General features: G+C 37.9%; 1 protein-coding gene across 8 annotated transcripts in view; it reads left to right on the forward strand.

Moving 5' to 3' along the window:
• Window positions 1-18,776, forward strand: part of EEA1 (early endosome antigen 1) — a 334,017-nt gene that overhangs the window by 193,285 nt on the left and 121,956 nt on the right. For 6 of the 8 annotated variants that reach the window (XM_064283738.1, XM_064283737.1, XM_064283739.1 and 3 more), the window contains one exon: window positions 15,855-15,947. The exons of 1 other annotated variant lie outside the window; for it this stretch is intronic. Coding sequence is in view for 1 of the 7 variants with exons in the window: in XM_003405257.3 (XP_003405305.1) it covers window positions 15,855-15,947 (93 nt within the window). In the remaining 6 variants the exon portion in view is untranslated. Of the gene's footprint in view, window positions 1-2,253; window positions 2,974-15,854; window positions 15,948-18,776 lie in introns of all 8 variants that reach the window. One more of the 8 variants, XM_064283740.1, reaches the window with a different exon arrangement.

Genomic DNA, 18,776 nt, shown 5'->3' on the forward strand with positions numbered 1-18,776 from the left:
TAGTTAGTGATGGATGTGGGGGATACAGAGTCTCATCTTCTTGCCTTGGTTTAGGGACATTTGTGAGGGGCCATCCCAGCTTCTGGGCTCTCAGTAGAATCAGTACTGTTTACCTTCTCTCTTTTCCTAGTCATCTTGTTCCTCTGCCCACGTAGGTGATGTTCTTTAGAGTACTTCCCGATCAACCTGCAGGCAAATATCAGAATCTCAGAGTCTGGTTCCCTGGGAACATGAATAAAGACATCTCCTATTTGGATAATCTTTCTCAGGGGTTTTTGCAACATAAAAGATGATTATATTCAGGATGGATTTTAATTTTGTAAATTTTGTATTCTACTTCTTTGAGACTAATATGGCACACACGTTTTGTAACAGGAATCCTTAGCCTAGTAGATTAGAATTTTCTGACAGATTATAAAGTGCTATCTAATAGGTCTTTAATTCCCTTGGCTGGGATTTTGAGCATGACCCATAGCTGCTCTGTTCAGGAAATTTTATTGTCAGCACCTTTCCCAGTTCTCTCAAGTGATTTAAAGACTTAAAAAAAAAAAAAGAAAAAGTGGCTGCTTCTCAAAGCTGGGAAGCCTTGTTTTGATATGTTTTTGTGTGTATTTATCCATAAGCTGAATTCAGAAGAGGATGTGAAACAAGGATATAATTGCTGATGTCAGATGGATCGTGGCTTGAAAGTGGAGAATACCAGAAAGATGTTTACCTATGTTTTATTGAATATGAAAAGATATTCGGCTCTATGGATCATAACACATTATGGATAACATTGTGAAGAATAGGAATTCCAGAAAACTTAATTGTGCTTATAAGGCACCTGTACATAGCCCAAGAGGCAGTGATTGGGAAAAATGGAAATTTCAGAATACTTAATTGTGCTCATGAGGAACCTGCACATAGACCAAGAGGCAGTCGTTCAAGCAGAACAAGGGGATACTGCATGATTTAAAGTCAGGAAAGGTGTGTGTCAGGGTTGTAGCCTTTTACCATACTTACTCAATCTGTATGCTGAGCAGATAATCCGAGAAGCTGGACTATAAGAAGAAGAACATGGCATCAGGGTTGGAGGAAGACCCATTAACATCCTGCCATATGCAGAAGGCACCTTTTTTTTTTTATAATTTTTATTGTGCTTTAAGTGAAAGTTTACAAATCAACTTAGTCTCTCACACAAAAACTTATATACACCTTGCTACATACTCCCAGTTACTCTCCCCCTAATGCTACAGCCTGCTCCCTCCTCCCACTCTCTCTCTTCAGGTTCATTTCACCAGCTTCTAACCCCCTCTACCTTCTCATCTCCCCTCCAGGCAGGAGATGCCAACATAGGCTCAAGTGTCCACCTGGTCCAAGAAGCTCACTCCTCACCAGCATTCCTCTCTAACCCATTGTCCAGTCCAAGGCATGTCTGAGGAGTTGGCTTCGGGAATGGTTCCTGTTCTGGGCCAACAGAAGGTCTGGGGGCCATGACCACTGGGGTCCTTCTAGTCTCAGTCAGACCATTAAGTCTGGTCTTACGAGAATTTGGGATCTGCATCCCACTGGTCTCTTGTTCCCTCAGGGGGTCTCTGTTTTGTTCCCTGTCAAGGCAGTCATTGGTTGTCACTGGGCACCATCTAGTTCTTCTGGTCTCAGGATGATGTAGTCTCTGGCTCATGTGTCCCTTTCTGTCTCTTGGGCTTGTAATTACCTTGTGTCTTTGATATTCTTCATTTTCCTTTGATCCAGGTGGGTTGAGACTCATTGATGCATCTTAGATGGCTGCTTGCTAGCATTTAAGACCCCAGACACCATATCTTAAAAGTGGGATCCAGAATGTTTTCTTAATAGATTTTATTATGCCAGTTGACTTAGATGTTGCCTGAAACCATGGTCCCCAAGCCCCTGCCCCTGCTGCGTGGGCCTTCGAAGCATTCAGATTATTCAGGAAACTTCTTTGCTTTTGGTTTAGTCCAGTTGTGCTGGCCTCCCCTGTATTTTGTGTTGTCTATTCCCTTCACCTAAAGTAGTTCTTATCTACTATCTAAGTAGTGAATACCCATCTCCCACCCTCCCTCCCTCCCCCTCTCGTAACCACAAAAGAATGTTTTCTTCTCAGTTTAAACTATTTCTCAAGTTCTTATAATAGTGGTCTTATACAATATTTGTCCTTTTGCAACTGACTAATTTCAGTCAGCATAATGCCTTCCAGATTCCTCCATGTTATAAAATGTTTCACAGATTCATCACTGTTCTTTATTGTAGTATTCCATGGCACAACCTTTCTTGCTGAAAGTGAAGAGGACTTGAAGCGCACTTACTGATGAAGATCAAAAACTATAGCCTTTAGCATGGATTACACCTTAGCACAAAGAAAACAAAAATCTTCACAACTAGACCAGTAAGCAACATCATGATAAACAGAGAAAAAACTGAAGTTGTTAAGGGTTTCACTTTATTTGGATCCACAATCAACACCCATGGAAGCAGCAGTCAGGAAATCAAAAGACGCATTGCATTGAGCAAATCTGCTCAAAAGACCTCTTTAAAGTATTTAAAAACAAAAGGTAGCCCTTTAAGGACTGAGGTGCACCTGACTCAAGCCTTGGTGTTTTCATTTGCCCCATATGCATGGGAAAAAGCTGGGCAATGAATAAGGAAGACAGAGGAAGAATTGATGCCTTTGAATTATGGTGTTGACGAAGAATGTTGAATATACCATGGACTGACAAAAACTGCCAAAAGAACAAACAAATCTATCTTGAAAATACAGCCAGAATGCTCCTTTGAAGGAATGATGGCGAGACTTTGTCTCACATGCTTTGGGTATTTCATCAGGAGGAATCAGTCCCCCGAGAAGAACATCATGCTTGATAGAGGGTCAGTGAAAAAGAGGAAGACACTCAGTGAGACGGATTAACACAGTTGCTGCAACAATGGGCTCCAGCATAACAATGATCATGAGAATGGCCTCGGACCAGGCTGGTATGAGTTGGAATCGACTCGATGGCACCTAACAACAAGAACAAGAACAACATCCATATTTGGAGCGGAGGTGGTGGGGTGATTTAGTGCTCAGCTGCTAACTGAAAGTTCGGCAGATTGAACCCACTAGCTGCTGGGCAGGAGAAAGAAGTGGCAGTCTGCTTCTGTAAAGATTTACAGCCTTGGAAACCATTTGGCCAGTTGTAACCTGTCCTATGGGGTCACTATGAGTCAGAATCACTCAATGGCAATGGGTTTAAACCAATGGCAATGGGTTTGGTTTATCTATATTTGATTAACTGGTGGTTTATCTATATTTGATTAATTAGAATTCTAAACTTGTCTAAAATATGTAGGTCAATTTTAATTATATGTTAAAAGTATTTAAAAACATTTATTATTTTATTTACTATTGAGTTAATTGTATCTGTAAATCCAATTTTGGTGACACCATGGTTAAGAGCTTGGCTGCTAACCAAAAAGTCAGCAGCTCGAATCCACCAGCTGCTCCTTGGAAACCCTATGGGGCAGTTCTGCTCTGTCCACTAGGGTTGCTATGAGTTGGAACCACTTGATGGCAATGGGTTTGGTTTATCTATATTTGGTGAACTGGTGGTTTGTCTATATTTGATTAACTGTAACTCTAAACTTGTCTAAAATATGTAGATCAATCTTAATTATAAAGTATTTAAGAACATTTATTATTTAACTTAATATTGGGTTAATCATAGCTATAAATCTAACACTGGTGGTGCCATGGTTAAGAACTTGGCTGTTAAGCGAAAGGTTGGCAGTTCAAATCCACCAGTCACCCTTTGGAAACCCTATGGGTCAGTTCTACTCCTTCCACTAGGGTCTCTATGAGTCGGAATTGACTCGACGACATATAACAACAAGAATTTATTAGTAACTTAACAACTAGAACTAATTTTAGTAGTGTCAGTCTCTTACAAACTTGACTGATTTTTGATTAGTGTCAGAGGGTTGAATGAGAAACAGTTTGAGATAGTAGAGAGAATATTGAACTGGGACCTGGGAAATTTTAATCTCAACACTGCAATTAGATCACAGAACAACGTCAGGCAAGCCAGTTATACTTTCTAGGGCTTTGTTTTTTCATCTCTGGAGTGATGGGACTGGAATAGATAATTTCTGAGATACTTCCAGCTTTTGAATTTTTTAAAAAATTATTTTTTTGTTGTTGTAATTGAGAATATACACAGCAAAATATACACCAGTTCAGTTTCTGTACATACAATTCAGTGACATTGATTACAATCTTCAGGTTGTGCAGCCATTCTCACCTTCTTTTTCTGAGTTGTTCCTCCTGTATTAACATAAATTCACTTCCCCCTAAACTTTGTCTCTAACCTTTCTAGTTGCTGTTGTCAGTTTGATCCCATACAGATAGTTCTTAAAAGAGTACAGTAGTTAATGAAGACATTTTTTACTAGTTAAGCTAAACTATTGTTTGTTTTTAAGAAGACTTCAGTGAATATTTTTAGCTTAAGTTTTCAAGATTATCTGAGGGCAATAGTTTCAGGGGTTCATTCAGCCTCCATGGCTCCAGAAAATCTGGATTCCAAGAGAATTTGAAAATCTTTTCTGCATTTACCCCCTTTTGATGAGGATTCTTCTACTGAATCTTCAACCAAAATGTTCATTGTCTTAGGCATATAAATATATATACACACACACACATGCATATAGAGAGAGAGAGAGAGAGAGAGAGAGAGATTTATATCAAGGAAAAAGCTCATGCGATTGTAGAGGTTGGAATTCCCCAAGTCCATGGATCAGATAGAGACCTCTCCCAATTCATGGAGCCACAGAACCTGGTGAACCCAAGATTGGCAGGTCAGAGAGTAGAGCTCCCACTCACGGGCTCACAGATTTTGAAGGTTGAGGAATCCCCAGGTTGGCAGGTAAGACTGCAAGGTTTCTCCTGAGGCATGTAGCTGCAGGGGCTGGCAAACCCAAGGTTGGCAGGGCAGGGAGCAGGACTCTTGCAGGCTGTGAAGATTGACGAATCCCAAGATTGTTGACAGGTAAGCTGCTAGTTCAAGTCCCAAGAACCAGAGGTCAGACAAGAGGCAGCTGCTGGATCTAGAACAAGCCAAAAACACTGGCAAGGCAAGCAGGAAGGAAGTAGGTGGCAGAGGGTAGAGAGATGAAGGGTGAAGCCCCCACCTCTGCTGGTACCTCTCAGCAGATTCCATCTTGGGGATGATTACATACCAGATTTTATCAGGGAAGCGATCACAACATTATACAACTGCCAAAACACCGAGAATCATGGCGCAGCCAAGTTGGCATACAGTCTTAACCATCACATTCAGCGATGGTAGCTGGGCACCATCCAGCTCTTCTGGCCTCATGGCAAAGGAAGCAGTTGTTCATGGAGGCAGTTAGCCACACCATTGCATTTCCTCCTTCTGTCTATGAATCGAAATCGACTCGACGGCACTGGGTTTGGTTTTTTTGGTTTGGTCCCTGACTCTCCTCCTCCCTCTGTTGCTCCAGGCAAATAAGACCAATTGTTACGCATTGGATGGCCACTTGCAAGCTTTTAAGACCCCAGGCACTATACAGTAGTAAACCTAGAAAGTAGAAAGAAAACACTAAACATGTTATTAGGCCAGTTACCTGGGATGTTCTCTGAAACCATGACCCTGAAACCTTCAAACCAAGGAATCAAATCCCATGAAGTGCTTGGTTGTACATAAGCAGCTTTAGCAGCTACTCTTTTTTTTGTGCTTGTAAATGTAGCTATCATACGACTTTTTCCAATCAACTTTTACAGGTGTACGATTTATTGACAGCACTTAAAATAATTGTTCAGTCCTACCCTTAATCAATGTCATTTTTCCATCACTGTAAACCAAAACTCAGTACTTGGTAAGCAGTAATCCCATCCCTGTATGTCTGTCTCTCCTACCCCGGTAATTACTTACAAACTTTGGTCTCTATACATTTGACTTTTCTTGTCTTTTTATATAAGTGAGGTCATACAATATTTGTCCTTTTGTGATTGACTTATTTCACTCAGTGTAATATTTTCAAGCTTCATCCATATTGTAGCATGTATCAAGACTTCATTTCTGTTACTGGGTGGGTAGTATTCCATTGTATGTACGTACCACACTTTGTTTATCCATTCATCTGTTTTTGGGCATTTAGGTTGTTTCCACCTTTTGGCTATTGTGAATAGTGCTGTAGTGAACATTGGTGTACAAGCCTCTGTTTCAGTCTCTGCTTTCAGGCATTTTGGGTGGATACCTAGGAGTGGAATAGCTAGGTCATATGGCAGTTCTAAGGAGCCCTGGTGGTACAGTTGTTAAGTGCTCAGCTGCTAACTGAAAGGTTGGTGGTTCGAGCCCACCAGCCACTGTGTGGGAGACAGATGTGGAGTCTGCTTCAGTAAAGATTTGCAGCCTTGAAAACCTTGTGGGGCAATTCTACTCTGTCCTATTGGGTCACTATAAGTCGGAATTGACTTGACAGCAGTGGGTTTGGATGGTAGTTCTATTTTTAGTTTTTTGTGGAACTGCCACACTGTTCTACACAACAGCTGTACCATTTTGCATTCTCAGCACCAATGGATTAGGTGGCCAGCTTTAAAATTTTGATACTGGGTCTTTTTTGGGGGAGTGTACTTAGTAATGATACAAGTGGCTGCTATTTATAAGTGTGTCTACCAAGTGCCCGGCACTGATTTAAACATTTTACATTCATTATTTCATTCAATCCTCACAATAATTCTATGAGGCTGTCGTTATTAGTTCCTGTTTACAAATGAGAATTTGAGGCTTAGAGAGCCTCAGAGCTTCTAAGTAGATAAACTGGAAGTTGAATGCAGGCCTGTGTGACTGCAGCTCCTATTCTGAACTACTCTACCTAGATTTAAGTGGACCTTTTTTTCTTGAAACACTTAACAGATAGATCCTGCTGAAAACAAGAGCCACGTGCATTTAGAGAGATGTACACATCTAACCACCCCTGGCATAGCATAGTATTGTGTATCAATAGGTCAGACTTGAAAGATTTAGGATTCAGAAGTATATTGTATGTTGACACTAGAGAAATTTTAGAGAGGGCTGGAGTTAGATGCAGCAGGAGGGATGATAGGCTTTTAGAGGCCACTTTGAAAGACAAATTGAGTAGGGATTTCATGTAATTCAACTTTAATAATTTAACAGTGTAGGTGATTGTATTCGCTTGCTCATTAAAGTTGTAGATGGCTGTAGTTTAGGTGGAATTGCTCATGCTTCAGAAAAAAGGACTTATACTCATCCGAAAGCAGATGTAACTGGGTTAGGATTAAATGTGTTGTATTTGCAAAGAAGCTTACAATTGTATACGATTTTATTATGGACAGAAAAGTATCTGTGGAGTTATGTAGAGAGTTTTATGGTACCGTAAGTTTTCTAGGTCAAGGTTATGTTACTGCAAAATCCTGAATAAGCCTTCGACTTCAGGATTTTGATATTAATGAGAATGTATTCAGTTTTAAGAAGAAGATGGAGAATGAGAAGGAGCTCTGAGATTTAAAAAAAATAGCAAAAATGAATTATGAAATGAGTTTAAAGCCATTAAGGTTATAATAGAGGTTAGAGTAAAGAGTTTTAGTGCTGTTTTCAGGTTGAAGATTCAAAACAAGGGGAAAAGAACATAAGACACAAGTTTTATATCAAGTTTGGGGCTGAGAGCTAGGAGATAGGATTAGGAGTACAGAGGGTATAAATTAAAAAGTAGAAGACTCCTCCTCCTATAGTCATTGCTAATAGTTTCTTGTGTATTCCTTCACAAATTTTTGATGCATAAACCATTAACATTGTACAACTGTGATGATACTCTTCATATGATTTTGCATTTTTTTCCACTTAATATAGTTTGGAGATCTTTCAATATCAGCACTTTCAGAAGTACTTCTTTTAGTGTTTATTTTTTAATAGTTATATTTTGTTGTTTGGATTATCAGAATTTATCTAACTTGTCCCCTATTGAAGGACATTTAGTTTCAATTTTGCCATTATGAACAGTGCTGCAGCGAACATGCTTATACATCTATTTAGGTGGTACTGCTGTGGATAGATCCATTGGATAGTTTCCTAGCAGTGGGCCAGGGAGAATGTGAATTTTTGTACTAAGTTACACTGTTAACTAACAGTTTTTGAGAATGCTGGTTTTCCAACATCCTTCCCACCAATGAGTATTGTCAAAGAATAAAAACATCTTAGATTTTACTCTAATACCCTCAAGCCATGGTTGTCATTTAGCCTTCCAGTGTTTCTTGTTTAACTTGAAAAAGTTAAAATATATGGAAAAAGGAATGATGTAAATTATGGAGTAGCTACATTAATCTTTTTGTAACATGTGGAAATTATTGTGTGTAATTTAAATCCAGGTGGATACATTTATTGTGTCCCTACTATGAATTGTGGTGAGTACATCGCTATGTATTCCCATCTTCGAAAGAGTGTCCTTTGCTTTTGTTGAAAAGATATGGCATTTACCTATTGCTGCATGATAAACCACCCCTAAATTCTGGCTTAAAACAATTTCGTTTGCTCTTGATTCTATGGGTCAACAATTTGGGTTGGATTTAACGGAGTTGTTCTGCTGGCTTCTGGGGTTACCGAAGCTGTAGTGATCTGACAGCTTGTCTCGTGTGGATGGTCTAAAGTAACTTCACTCGTGTGTGACAGTTGGTGCAGGTTATATCCATTGGGCCATGTATCTCCAAGGCTAGCCTGGGCTTATATGGTGGCAGAAGAGTTTCTAGCAATGAGAGAACAATTCCCATTGTGCAAACACTTTTCATGCCTCTGCTTGTATCTCATTTGCCCCACTCAACCATCAACCAAGGCAAGTCTCATGGGCAAGTGCAGAGTCAGTGCAGGAGAGGATTACACAGGAGTTTACAAGGGCATTAAAACAAAGGCATGGTTCATTGAGAGTCATTACTGTAACAATCTACCAAAGACAGCACCTTGTTTTATGGTTAAGTGCTACAAGAGAAGTGTAAATAAGGGGCATAATAGAAAGGGGTATAACAGAAAGATTTCTTATAGCTAAGGACAAAGATTCAAGGGAACGTTTGGTGATGTCATTTGAGTTGGATAAATTTATCAGTGGTGGCAAAATGATGATTTTCTAAATCTTTTACTCCTTCTATATGTATTAACTGGAATTCTTTTGTTAAGGAGAAATTTTCAGCCTCAACAAGGGCTGTTTTGTTATAGCCCATATTGGCAAGGCAAGATAAATGCTTTATTATTTTCCTTTACTGATTTTTAGAAAAAGAGTTGATATGCTAGCTACTTCTGTGGTGATCATGAGGTTTGCTATTTGTCTTTTGGCTCTTCTCTTTTTTTTTTAAGAAAAGAGAACTCATGGTTTTTGGTGTATTTTATGAACTCATGGGTTTATATGTGTTTTGTTTGTTGTTGTTAGGTGCCATCGAGTCGGTTCTGACTCATAGTGACCCTGTGTACCACAGAACGAAACACTGCCCCGTCCTGCTCCATCCTTACAATCCTTGTTATATTTGAGCCCATCGTTGCAGCCACTGTGTCAATCCATCTCTTTGAGGGTCTTCCTCTTTTCTTTTGACCCTGTACTTTACCAAGCATGATGTCCTTCTCCAGGGACGATCCCTCCGTAGTGTGCTTCAGTGAATTGCAGCCAATGTTATTTTTGATCTGCAAGTTGTTCCAGCTTTAGCCAGTAGAGTGCCTTCAAGCAGACACTTGTAATTTTGACAGGACACTATTAGTGTTTGATAGCTCTCATTGCTTTTTGGCAAAACAAGATGTCCAAGATCGATCTTGCAATTTTCTTCCCCTAGAACTGAAGTCATCCATTTCTCCAAAAAGCCCTGGTTCCTTTAGTGGGGAGTAGTATTTAGAGTCTACAGTCTTGGCAGTTAGGATGCTTATTGCTTCTGGGTTGTCATGCTTTTAAACTTTTGAAGTGATTGTTGTTATTTTTGTTAAGTGCTAATTCTGGCTCATAGCGACCCTCTGTGACAGAGTAGAACTGCCCCATAGGATTTTCTAAAGATTAAAAAAATAATAAAGTAAATAAAATAAAATTTTATTTTTATTATTTTTTTAATTTTTACAGGAGCAGATCGCCCAGTCTTTTCTTCCGCAGACCTGATGGATGTATTTGAACTGCTAACCTTTTGGTTAACAGCTAGGCCTTAACTGTTGTGCCACCAGGGCTCCTTTTTAAGTGATTAGAACTAGGATATATTTGGAAAGAAAACAAAACAAAATGAAAGTTCAAATTTAAGATTATAAAACGGTTTTGCTTTGATTTTATATTTGTATCTTTTTTTTATCTTTTACTGAATACTTGGTTCTTAAGATTAGTATAATTACTTTTTTATAAAATGTATATAAAATAGCTTTAGCATAACAATACCAATATTACTATTAACAGTAATTACTAAATATATTTTCTTGTCTTTTTAATAGTTCTTTTTGTCCTTAGGCTCTATGCCACTAAGAATGTATAGTTAAAACATTGTGTTCATAAATCACTTGCAATAATTCAGCAAATTTCTTTTCCCGAGGTGGTTAATGGGTTGAGATGAATGAAGGGTTTGGTTTTGGATGTGATAAATTTTAGCTGCTCTGAGAAACCCATTAGGTACTGTCTAAGAAAGCAATTGGAAATGTGATTGTGAAGTATAGATTGCTAAGTTAAGTCTCTATTTTATAGTGCAGATGAGAGATCATGCCAATTTAAACTATAGTCATGGCAAAGGAAATGGAGAAAGGACAACAGATTGAAAATTTATATAGGCAATGCAATTATTAACTTGGTGATTGCATGTGAAGGTTAAGGAAGAGAAATGTTAAGGGTGATGTCTTGGATCTAGGCAAGGTGGTGGGTGATGGTTCTTTAATCTGAGACAGGGAATGCAGACGGGTGACAGGTTTGTGAGAAAAGATAATGAATTTGGTTTTGAATAAGCTGGCTTTGTGATACTTTTAAGGAATTCTGGTAGAGATATTTAGCAGGACAGGGAAGTGTGAAGTTGGAGTTTCACAAAGGTCTGGACTAGATTTAACATTAATGGTAATTAGAAGTAAGGGAGTAAATGAAATGACCTAGGGAACATATAATGAGAGAAGAGGTGAAACAGAAACTTGTGGAGAACCCCAGAATGCTTTTCATGAAATTGGTGTTTTTTTTTTTCCCCTCCATGAAGTAGTATTTATCATTTGCTAATATACCTTCTTTTTTTTTTTTTTTTTTTAATATACCTTCTTACTTATCTGTACTTGGTATCATTTAATTTCTGACACTTGTATCTTTTCCAGTTTTGGAAATAATCTTGCTAAGTGTGCAATGTGTGTATAGTGTCCTACTACAGTGTTTTCTTTCAAAGATTTTTGTAATAGCAAAAATTCATCTTCAGTCAGTTCACATTTTTTTTTGGGGGGGAGGTTGCATCTACTCAGCTTTTGTTGATTTGCCTTGTTTCCTATCTGGTTTCCTCTAGAGCTGGTGTGGGGTGACCCATTTATTTATTAAGCCTTTATTACATTTTTCCAAATGTACAAAGCACTGTTTTAGGTATTTTAATTCATTTTACTGCTTTGAAAGTGGCCAAAACTTAGAGAAGAAGTTCTTTATCTTTAGTAACAATTAGATTGTGAAACTGTTTTAAAAGTAATTTTCCAAATGAAAATTTTGCACTATTATTGTTTGATGTTTTCCACAGTGGAGTCATTTAGAGGTTGAGGGGCAGAAATGTTGAGTATTTGGAAGCCTTGACTCAAATCTGACTATATCACCATATATTAGACAAACATTATTATTATTTATCTATAAAGTATTTGTTTCTTCTGTGCTACTAGGTGTTTGTTTTGTTTTATGGAAACTCTGGTGGCGTAGTGGTTAAGGGCTAAAGCTGCTAATCAAAAGTTTGGCAGTTTGAATCTACCAGGCGCTCCTTGGAAACTTTATGGGGCAGTTCTGCTGTGTCCTGTAGGGTTGCTATGAGTCAAAATCAACTCGACAGCAGTGGGTTTTTGGAACTTTTAAGAAGGGCCCTGGTGGGATAATTGCTAAGTGCTCAGCTGCTAACTGAAAGGTTGGTGGTTCAAATCTACCCAGCAGTTCTGTGGGAAAAAAGGTCTGGTGATCTGTTCCTGTAAAGATTACAGCCTAGAAAACCTTGAGGAGCAGTTCTGCTCTGTCACGTAGGGTCACTATGAGTTGAAAATCGACCTGATGGCACATAACAGCAACACAACTCTAAGAAAGTGGTGGCCTCTTCCTGTTTTCGGTACTAGAGCCCTGTACGCTCTGTATGTTTTATTTTTTTGCCCATGGAGATAACGTATCTTTTTCTGCTTTTTTAATATTTAATTTTTTATCTGTCATTAATTTATGATTGGTGCAGAGGTAGGTAATATTTTGTCAGACTTACTCATTTTTCTTTAAATACAGTGTTCTTATTTCTGTGCTGCTTTTATACATTTTCTGTTTTTTCCATCTAGTTGGAATGACTGCCATTCTGTTTAAATTTAACTTTTCCTTTAAGGAATACATTTTTCTTTCAGTTATCCCAAACTGGCATTGATCTTTTCTCTCTCAGATTTTTAATTGCATTCAGAATCCCTCTGCAAAGTTAGGGGGTCCCTACAACCACGCTTACATAATCAGAGATTCCCACGACTGCCCTCAGGTTCAGTAATTTGCCAGGAGCCACAGAACTCACTGAAAGCTTTTATAGTTGTGGTTGCAGTTTCTTACAGTGAAAGGCTACAGATTGAAATCAGCCAAGGGAAGAGGTGCATAAGACAGGGTGCATGAGAATTCCAAGCATGGAGCTTCCATTTGTCCTCTCGTAGTGGAGTTGTGCAGATGGTACCTACTCCTCCCAGTGCCGGTGTGAGACAGTACCCATGAAGTATTGCCAACCTCATCTGAGCCTTGGTGTCCAGCGTTTTCATTGTGGTTGGATCACTTAGACTACCATGTGACTGATCATAGTCTCTAGCCCCTCCAATTGGTGAGCTGATACCTCCTGACCTAAGACTAAAAAAAAAAAAAAAACTAGCCACCATAAATAATATAGCTAGCATAGACTACTATCTGGTGTGGCCCAAGGTCTCTAGGTAACCAAAGAAACTCTCCTCAGGCAGGACATTCCAAGAGTTTAGAGATTACCTCCCAGGAGTTGGGTGAAAGAGCAAGGTTAATGTACATGCTCAATTCAGCATTTAGTATTTTTCAAGTTGTTTCCTACCTGTTTTTATATACATTAGTTTCCTCAGCCAGGCTATAGTCTACCTGAAGGCATGGTCCATGTTTCTCTCATACTGTCTTCGTGCCAAAATAGGCTGCATTTGGCATCCAGGACCTTGCAGAATGCTAGGTACTCCATGGAAGATGAATAAATATTGAAAAAATTATTAAACAAAATGAATGTATTAGGTACTTTTTTGGTTACTGTAAAAGAGATCTAAATTTATGTAATAATTTATAAAAGCATAACTTTATATTTATCTTGCTATTGCTTTAAAATTTCAGAAATTATTCTTATAGCATTGTGTTTGCAAAATAAAATTTTTATAAGTGAAAAAGTTAGAATTCTTTTTATTGTTTCCTCAGGCTTAACGTTCCTATAATTGGTCTTCTCATGGAAGTAATGGAATTTTTGTGCCTTAAGAACAGAACAAAAAGTTCTCAGACAATTTAGCAAAAACTGAGGACATCAAAAACCCGTTTTATATGATGGTTTCCCTGTTGTTTTTCCTTTTTCTAACCCCATGCCTCCTGAGCTTACTTATGCCTCTTTACTGGGATTGTTTCAAGCAGATTTGAGGAAGAATGCTTTTGGTGGTGGTAATACAATTATGTAGAATAGAAGCACAATATTTTGAATTGGTCTTTCTTGCCAGGCAAGGTGAATCTCAGGTGAAGTTACCTGGACTCTGGAAAAATAAAGGATATAGAAATGGGGGAAATGTAGTTCTTTGGAGGTAAGGTATAGTTTTTATTTCCAGTGCCTTTGGGGATGTGGTGACTAGTTTTTAAAACCATTGTGGTGGTGTAACACTTGAAATGTTAATGGCTTAAAACTAATTTTTAATTGTATATAATGATTCTTTATATCCCATTTAAAATTTAAAAACCCTTCTCAAACTTTTTCACCGTTCAGTTTTTGCTACCTCCATAAGTGTATTGTTAAATCCAGGTAGCTGGCTTTTCTTTATTAATGGATAAATTTATGTTTCTGGTGTACCATTTTAGGAAAGAATATGGCTCTTTTTTTTTTTTTTAAATTTGAGGAGGATAGCTGACTTATGCTTAAAATGTGGGGATTTTGTGGACATTAACTGAACACAGTAAAGATGTGCTCCGGATATGTTCAAAAGTTGGATTTGGGGGAAATGTAAAAGGAATTTGGATTATCCAGTTTGGGGAAGAATGCTTATCTTTAATATTAGAAAAAAATCTTAATATAAAAATAATTCAATGATATTAGTAAATTCTGGAAAAAAGGTAGCACAAAGAAAAACTGAGAAACTAAACCAAAACACCCATAATTCTGTCTCGCTACAGAAATCATTATTTGCATTTTTGAATATTTCCTTTCAATGTTTTTTCTTGTATAAATAGTTTATATTCATAATTGCAATCGTAGTATGTATGTTTTTTCATTTTGCTATTCAGTTTTTATAACTATTGCTAGAAATTTCAGAGTAGTAACAATTCGCCCTTATGTGCCATTTATATTTATTATTTAATAGTAGTGTTTAGGATGTTGCTGGTTTAGGCAAATGTTTAGTGAGTTGTTCTGATCTTGGATGCTTGAGGTGTATCTCAGTGGAGATGCCTAGCAGAGAAGCAGTATGAGTTAGTAATTAAGAGCCAGACTGTTCTGGCTAATTTCATCCTTTCTTCGGTTTATTAGCCCTGTGACTTTGGGCAAGGTGCTTAGTATGCCTCAGTTCTCTCTTGTGTAAATGGGAATAATGATAGTATCTACCATATATATTAGTGATGAGGATTATTTACTCAGTCAATGTGCTCTGAATTTGTGTTTTTACCCAGTGTTTTACCAGATTTCCAATTCAGTTAAGTTGATATGTGGGTGTTAATGAATGATACTGTGATGGAAAATGTTGCAGGTAAAAAAAGATCTCTACTGTTTCTGAAAGGTCACAGCCTTACAGACCCTACAGAGCACAGTTCTACTCTGCACACATGGGGTCGCTGTGAGTTAGAATCTACTCGATGGCAACTAACAACAACAACTTCTAAAAAATCTGTTTTTGATGGTGGAGTATCAAGTATTGGAGACAAACTGGTAATGGTTGGCATAGGTGATAGATGAATGAATGACACTTATAGTGTCATTATGTTTATAGTTTGGGCTGTGTTTGTCTTTTTAGCATCCCTCAAATCATTGCAGATTAGCTTGAGTAGCAGAGATAGCAACGCAAGAGGAATTGGGAAATAAGCATTTTAGTTCTGCTTCTTTCTGACATTTAACAGTAGGATCTTGAGCAAATCACCCCTTTTGAATCTGTTTCCTCATCTATAAATAGAGATAACATTTGCCCTACCTCTCTTAGAGGTGTCATGATGATTAAATGAAATGTTTTGTGAAAGTGGATTGAACTTTTTATTCAAGACTAACAAGGAGAGAATGCATATAGGGATCTTGATAGAGTGTTAGGTAGAGTCTTCAGTAAAGGAGAGCTACTAGTACTCGTTACTCTTGTGAAGACATCTGCGTATGTGTCAGGTTAGCTCTTATTGCTTTTTAAGTTATTAAATGGTTTCTGAATATATCGTAAATATCTGCTTTAATTTTTATTATTTTTTTCCTTCTGTTTGTGTTTCAGACTCCTGGGAGAGTTGGCTCTCAAGGTTCTGATTTAGATTCGTCAGGAACTCTTGTAAACACAGTGGATGTCAATAATGAAAGTTCTTCAGAGGTATGAAAATAAAAATTTGGCAGTAAAATTCAATTTAAGGGAAAATAGTAAATATTTGGAGTAACAATTAAAAACTTAAACTTGTCTTTCATAGGAAAAGTTTTCATAAGACTTACAGATTGGAATGTGACTTTTGAATCATAGTCGCTTAATTGTGAGAAAGTTAATATTAAGGTTATAAAATAATATAGTCAATTTTGTCTTTAATGCTATTACCAACTTAATGAAGATTTTTTTTAGGCCATTCATAAAGAATTACTGGTTAGTCAGTATCTAGTTATTTGTGTGTACTGTGATGAACTACTGGGCTAGTGAAAAATTAGGTTATCTATAAAATATATTATTTCTTGTCTTTTTAAACAAATTTTTAAGAACTTTTATCTTTACTATTTATAAAGGATTTTATAAATGCTAAAGTATTTATGAAGTCTTTTTTTTTTTTTTAGGAGGATCATTTTTCTGCTCTCTGAGATAGTTATTTTGTACGCCGTTCTCTATCCTCAAATATTCCATGTCCATTACTCTCCTTTCACCTTCCCTCGGTCATGTTTTATGTCATTGAGAAAGTAGGAACCATCAGATGCATGTTTACCTAAAAGCTGTACTTGCATCTTTATTCTCCTTTTTACGTTACTACATGGAAGACAGGTCCCTTTTCCAATCAAAGATCAATTCTTTCTCTTGAGCTCTGGATTATTCTACCTACCTGACAGATGTCATTTCAATTTAGCTTCCACTTGCTCACTAGACTTTGGGCACTCTGGCCTTCTTTTTCTTCATTAAACAAGAAGACTCTAGTTTGGAGTCTTTTTACTTGTTTTCTCTGCCTGGAAAAGTCTTCTCTGGCTGGCTCCTTTCTTTAAGAATCCTATAAATTTCAGGTCAGTTATCACAACCTTACAGAAGTTTTTCTGTCTAAAGTACCTGAGAAATAATCTCCATCCATGCTTATTGATAATGCCTTAGGTCAGACTGCCATCAGCCATTAACCCTCACATAGATTAATGTCACTGCCCTCTTTTTCTCCAGTGTCAGTCAGTTCCTGTCTCTATCCTCCTCCATTTGAATCTATTAAAAAAATTTTTTTTTTTTTTTTAAATCAGGACTCGATAATGGCATTTTCCTGGTCAAAATCTACATTAGGTAAAGGCTTCCAGTTTCCCTTAGAATAAGATCCAAACTCTTTAGCATGTTCTAGAAGGTTGTATGTGTGTGTATGTGTTACCTCTAGCTTAACTTATCCTCATAGTCCTCTTTATTCTCTTTGATCCAGGCATATTGAACTCTTGCTTTTATAGTGTGTCAAGTTTTTTTCTTATTTCTGAGCTTTTGCATATTCTGATCCCTATGTCTTACCTGCTCTTCCTTTTATCTTTTTGCTTGGGTAGCATCTGATTGTCATTTAAGTCTTATTGCAGGTACTACTTTTTCCAGTAAACTTTTCTGACTCACATCTGGGATAGATGCTTTGCTCATGTGTCTCTTGGAACCATATTTTATATTCCTTTGGTAATGATTATTATTCTGAAATTCATTCATTTATCAAGTATTTATTGTGTGCCAGACATTGTTTTGGATGCCATAGATACAGCAGTCAATAAAACAGTCAAGAATCCTTAGCCTGGTGGAGGTTACATTCTAGTGGGTAGAAACGGGCAAACACACACACACACACACAAACACACACAACATAATAAAAATGTACAGTCGTAGACAGTTGATGTTATTGAGAAAAATAAAGCAAAGAAAGGGAAATAGAAGGTGTGTTTTGGGTGGTTGTGATTTTAAATAGAGATGTCAGGAAAGACTTCTCTGAGAAGGCGACAGCTCAGAAAAAGCCAAAGGAAGTGAGGGAATGAGTCATGTGGATTACTAGGGCAAGTGTGTTCCAGGCATATGAAACAACAAGTGCGAAGTCTTTGTCGTGGGAGCATGCCTGCCATGTTGCAAGAGCAGCCAGGAAGTCATTGTGGCTCTACCACCGTGAGTGAGAGACGAGTGAGCCCAGCTCAGATAGTGGCTTTTGTACAGACTTAAGTTTTTACTCTTCGTGAGATGGGAAGCCATTGGATAGTTCTGAACAGGGAAGTGACAAAGGTTGATTTATATTTTTACAGGATGCACTTAGGCTGCTGTGTTGAAAATAGACTGTTAGTAGGGTAAGGACAGAACAGGGAGATTGTTAAGAAGCTATCGCAGTGTTCTGTGTATGAGGTAAGGAGTGCTGGTAGTGAAGTGCCCGGCTGCTAACTGAAAGATCGGTAGTTTGAACTCACCATCTGCTCCATGGGAGAAAGATGTGGCAGTCTGCTTCTGTGAAGTTTATAGCTTTGGAAGCTGTATGGGGCAGTTCTACCCTGAGGGTTACTATGAGTCAGAATCGAGTCGATGACAATGGGATTGGTTTTGGTTTATATATGAGGTGATGGTGACTTGTGTAGGGTGGTATCAGTGGAGCAGCCTGTTGCTGCTGAATCAGTTCCGACTCACGGTGACCACGTTTGTCTTAGGGTTTTCAATGTCTGATTTTCCAGAAGTAGATCACCAGGCATTTCTTCCCAGATGCCTCTGGATGGACTTGAATCTTTAACCTATTGGATAGCAGCTAAGTATGTTAACTGTTTAGATCACCCAGGCACTCCTGCTAACAGTGGGGGTACTGAGAAATAGTTGGATTTTGGATACATTTTGAAGGGAGATTAATAGTATTTTCTGATGCCCCCCCAAAAGAGAAAAAATTCCTGTCAAGTCGATTCCAACTCATAGTGACCCTAAAGGACAGGGTAGAACTGTCACATAGGTTTTCAAGGCTGGAAGTCTTTATGGAAG

This window comes from Loxodonta africana, chromosome 4 (assembly GCF_030014295.1).
Source record: "Loxodonta africana isolate mLoxAfr1 chromosome 4, mLoxAfr1.hap2, whole genome shotgun sequence".
Classification (NCBI taxonomy): domain Eukaryota; kingdom Metazoa; phylum Chordata; class Mammalia; order Proboscidea; family Elephantidae; genus Loxodonta; species Loxodonta africana.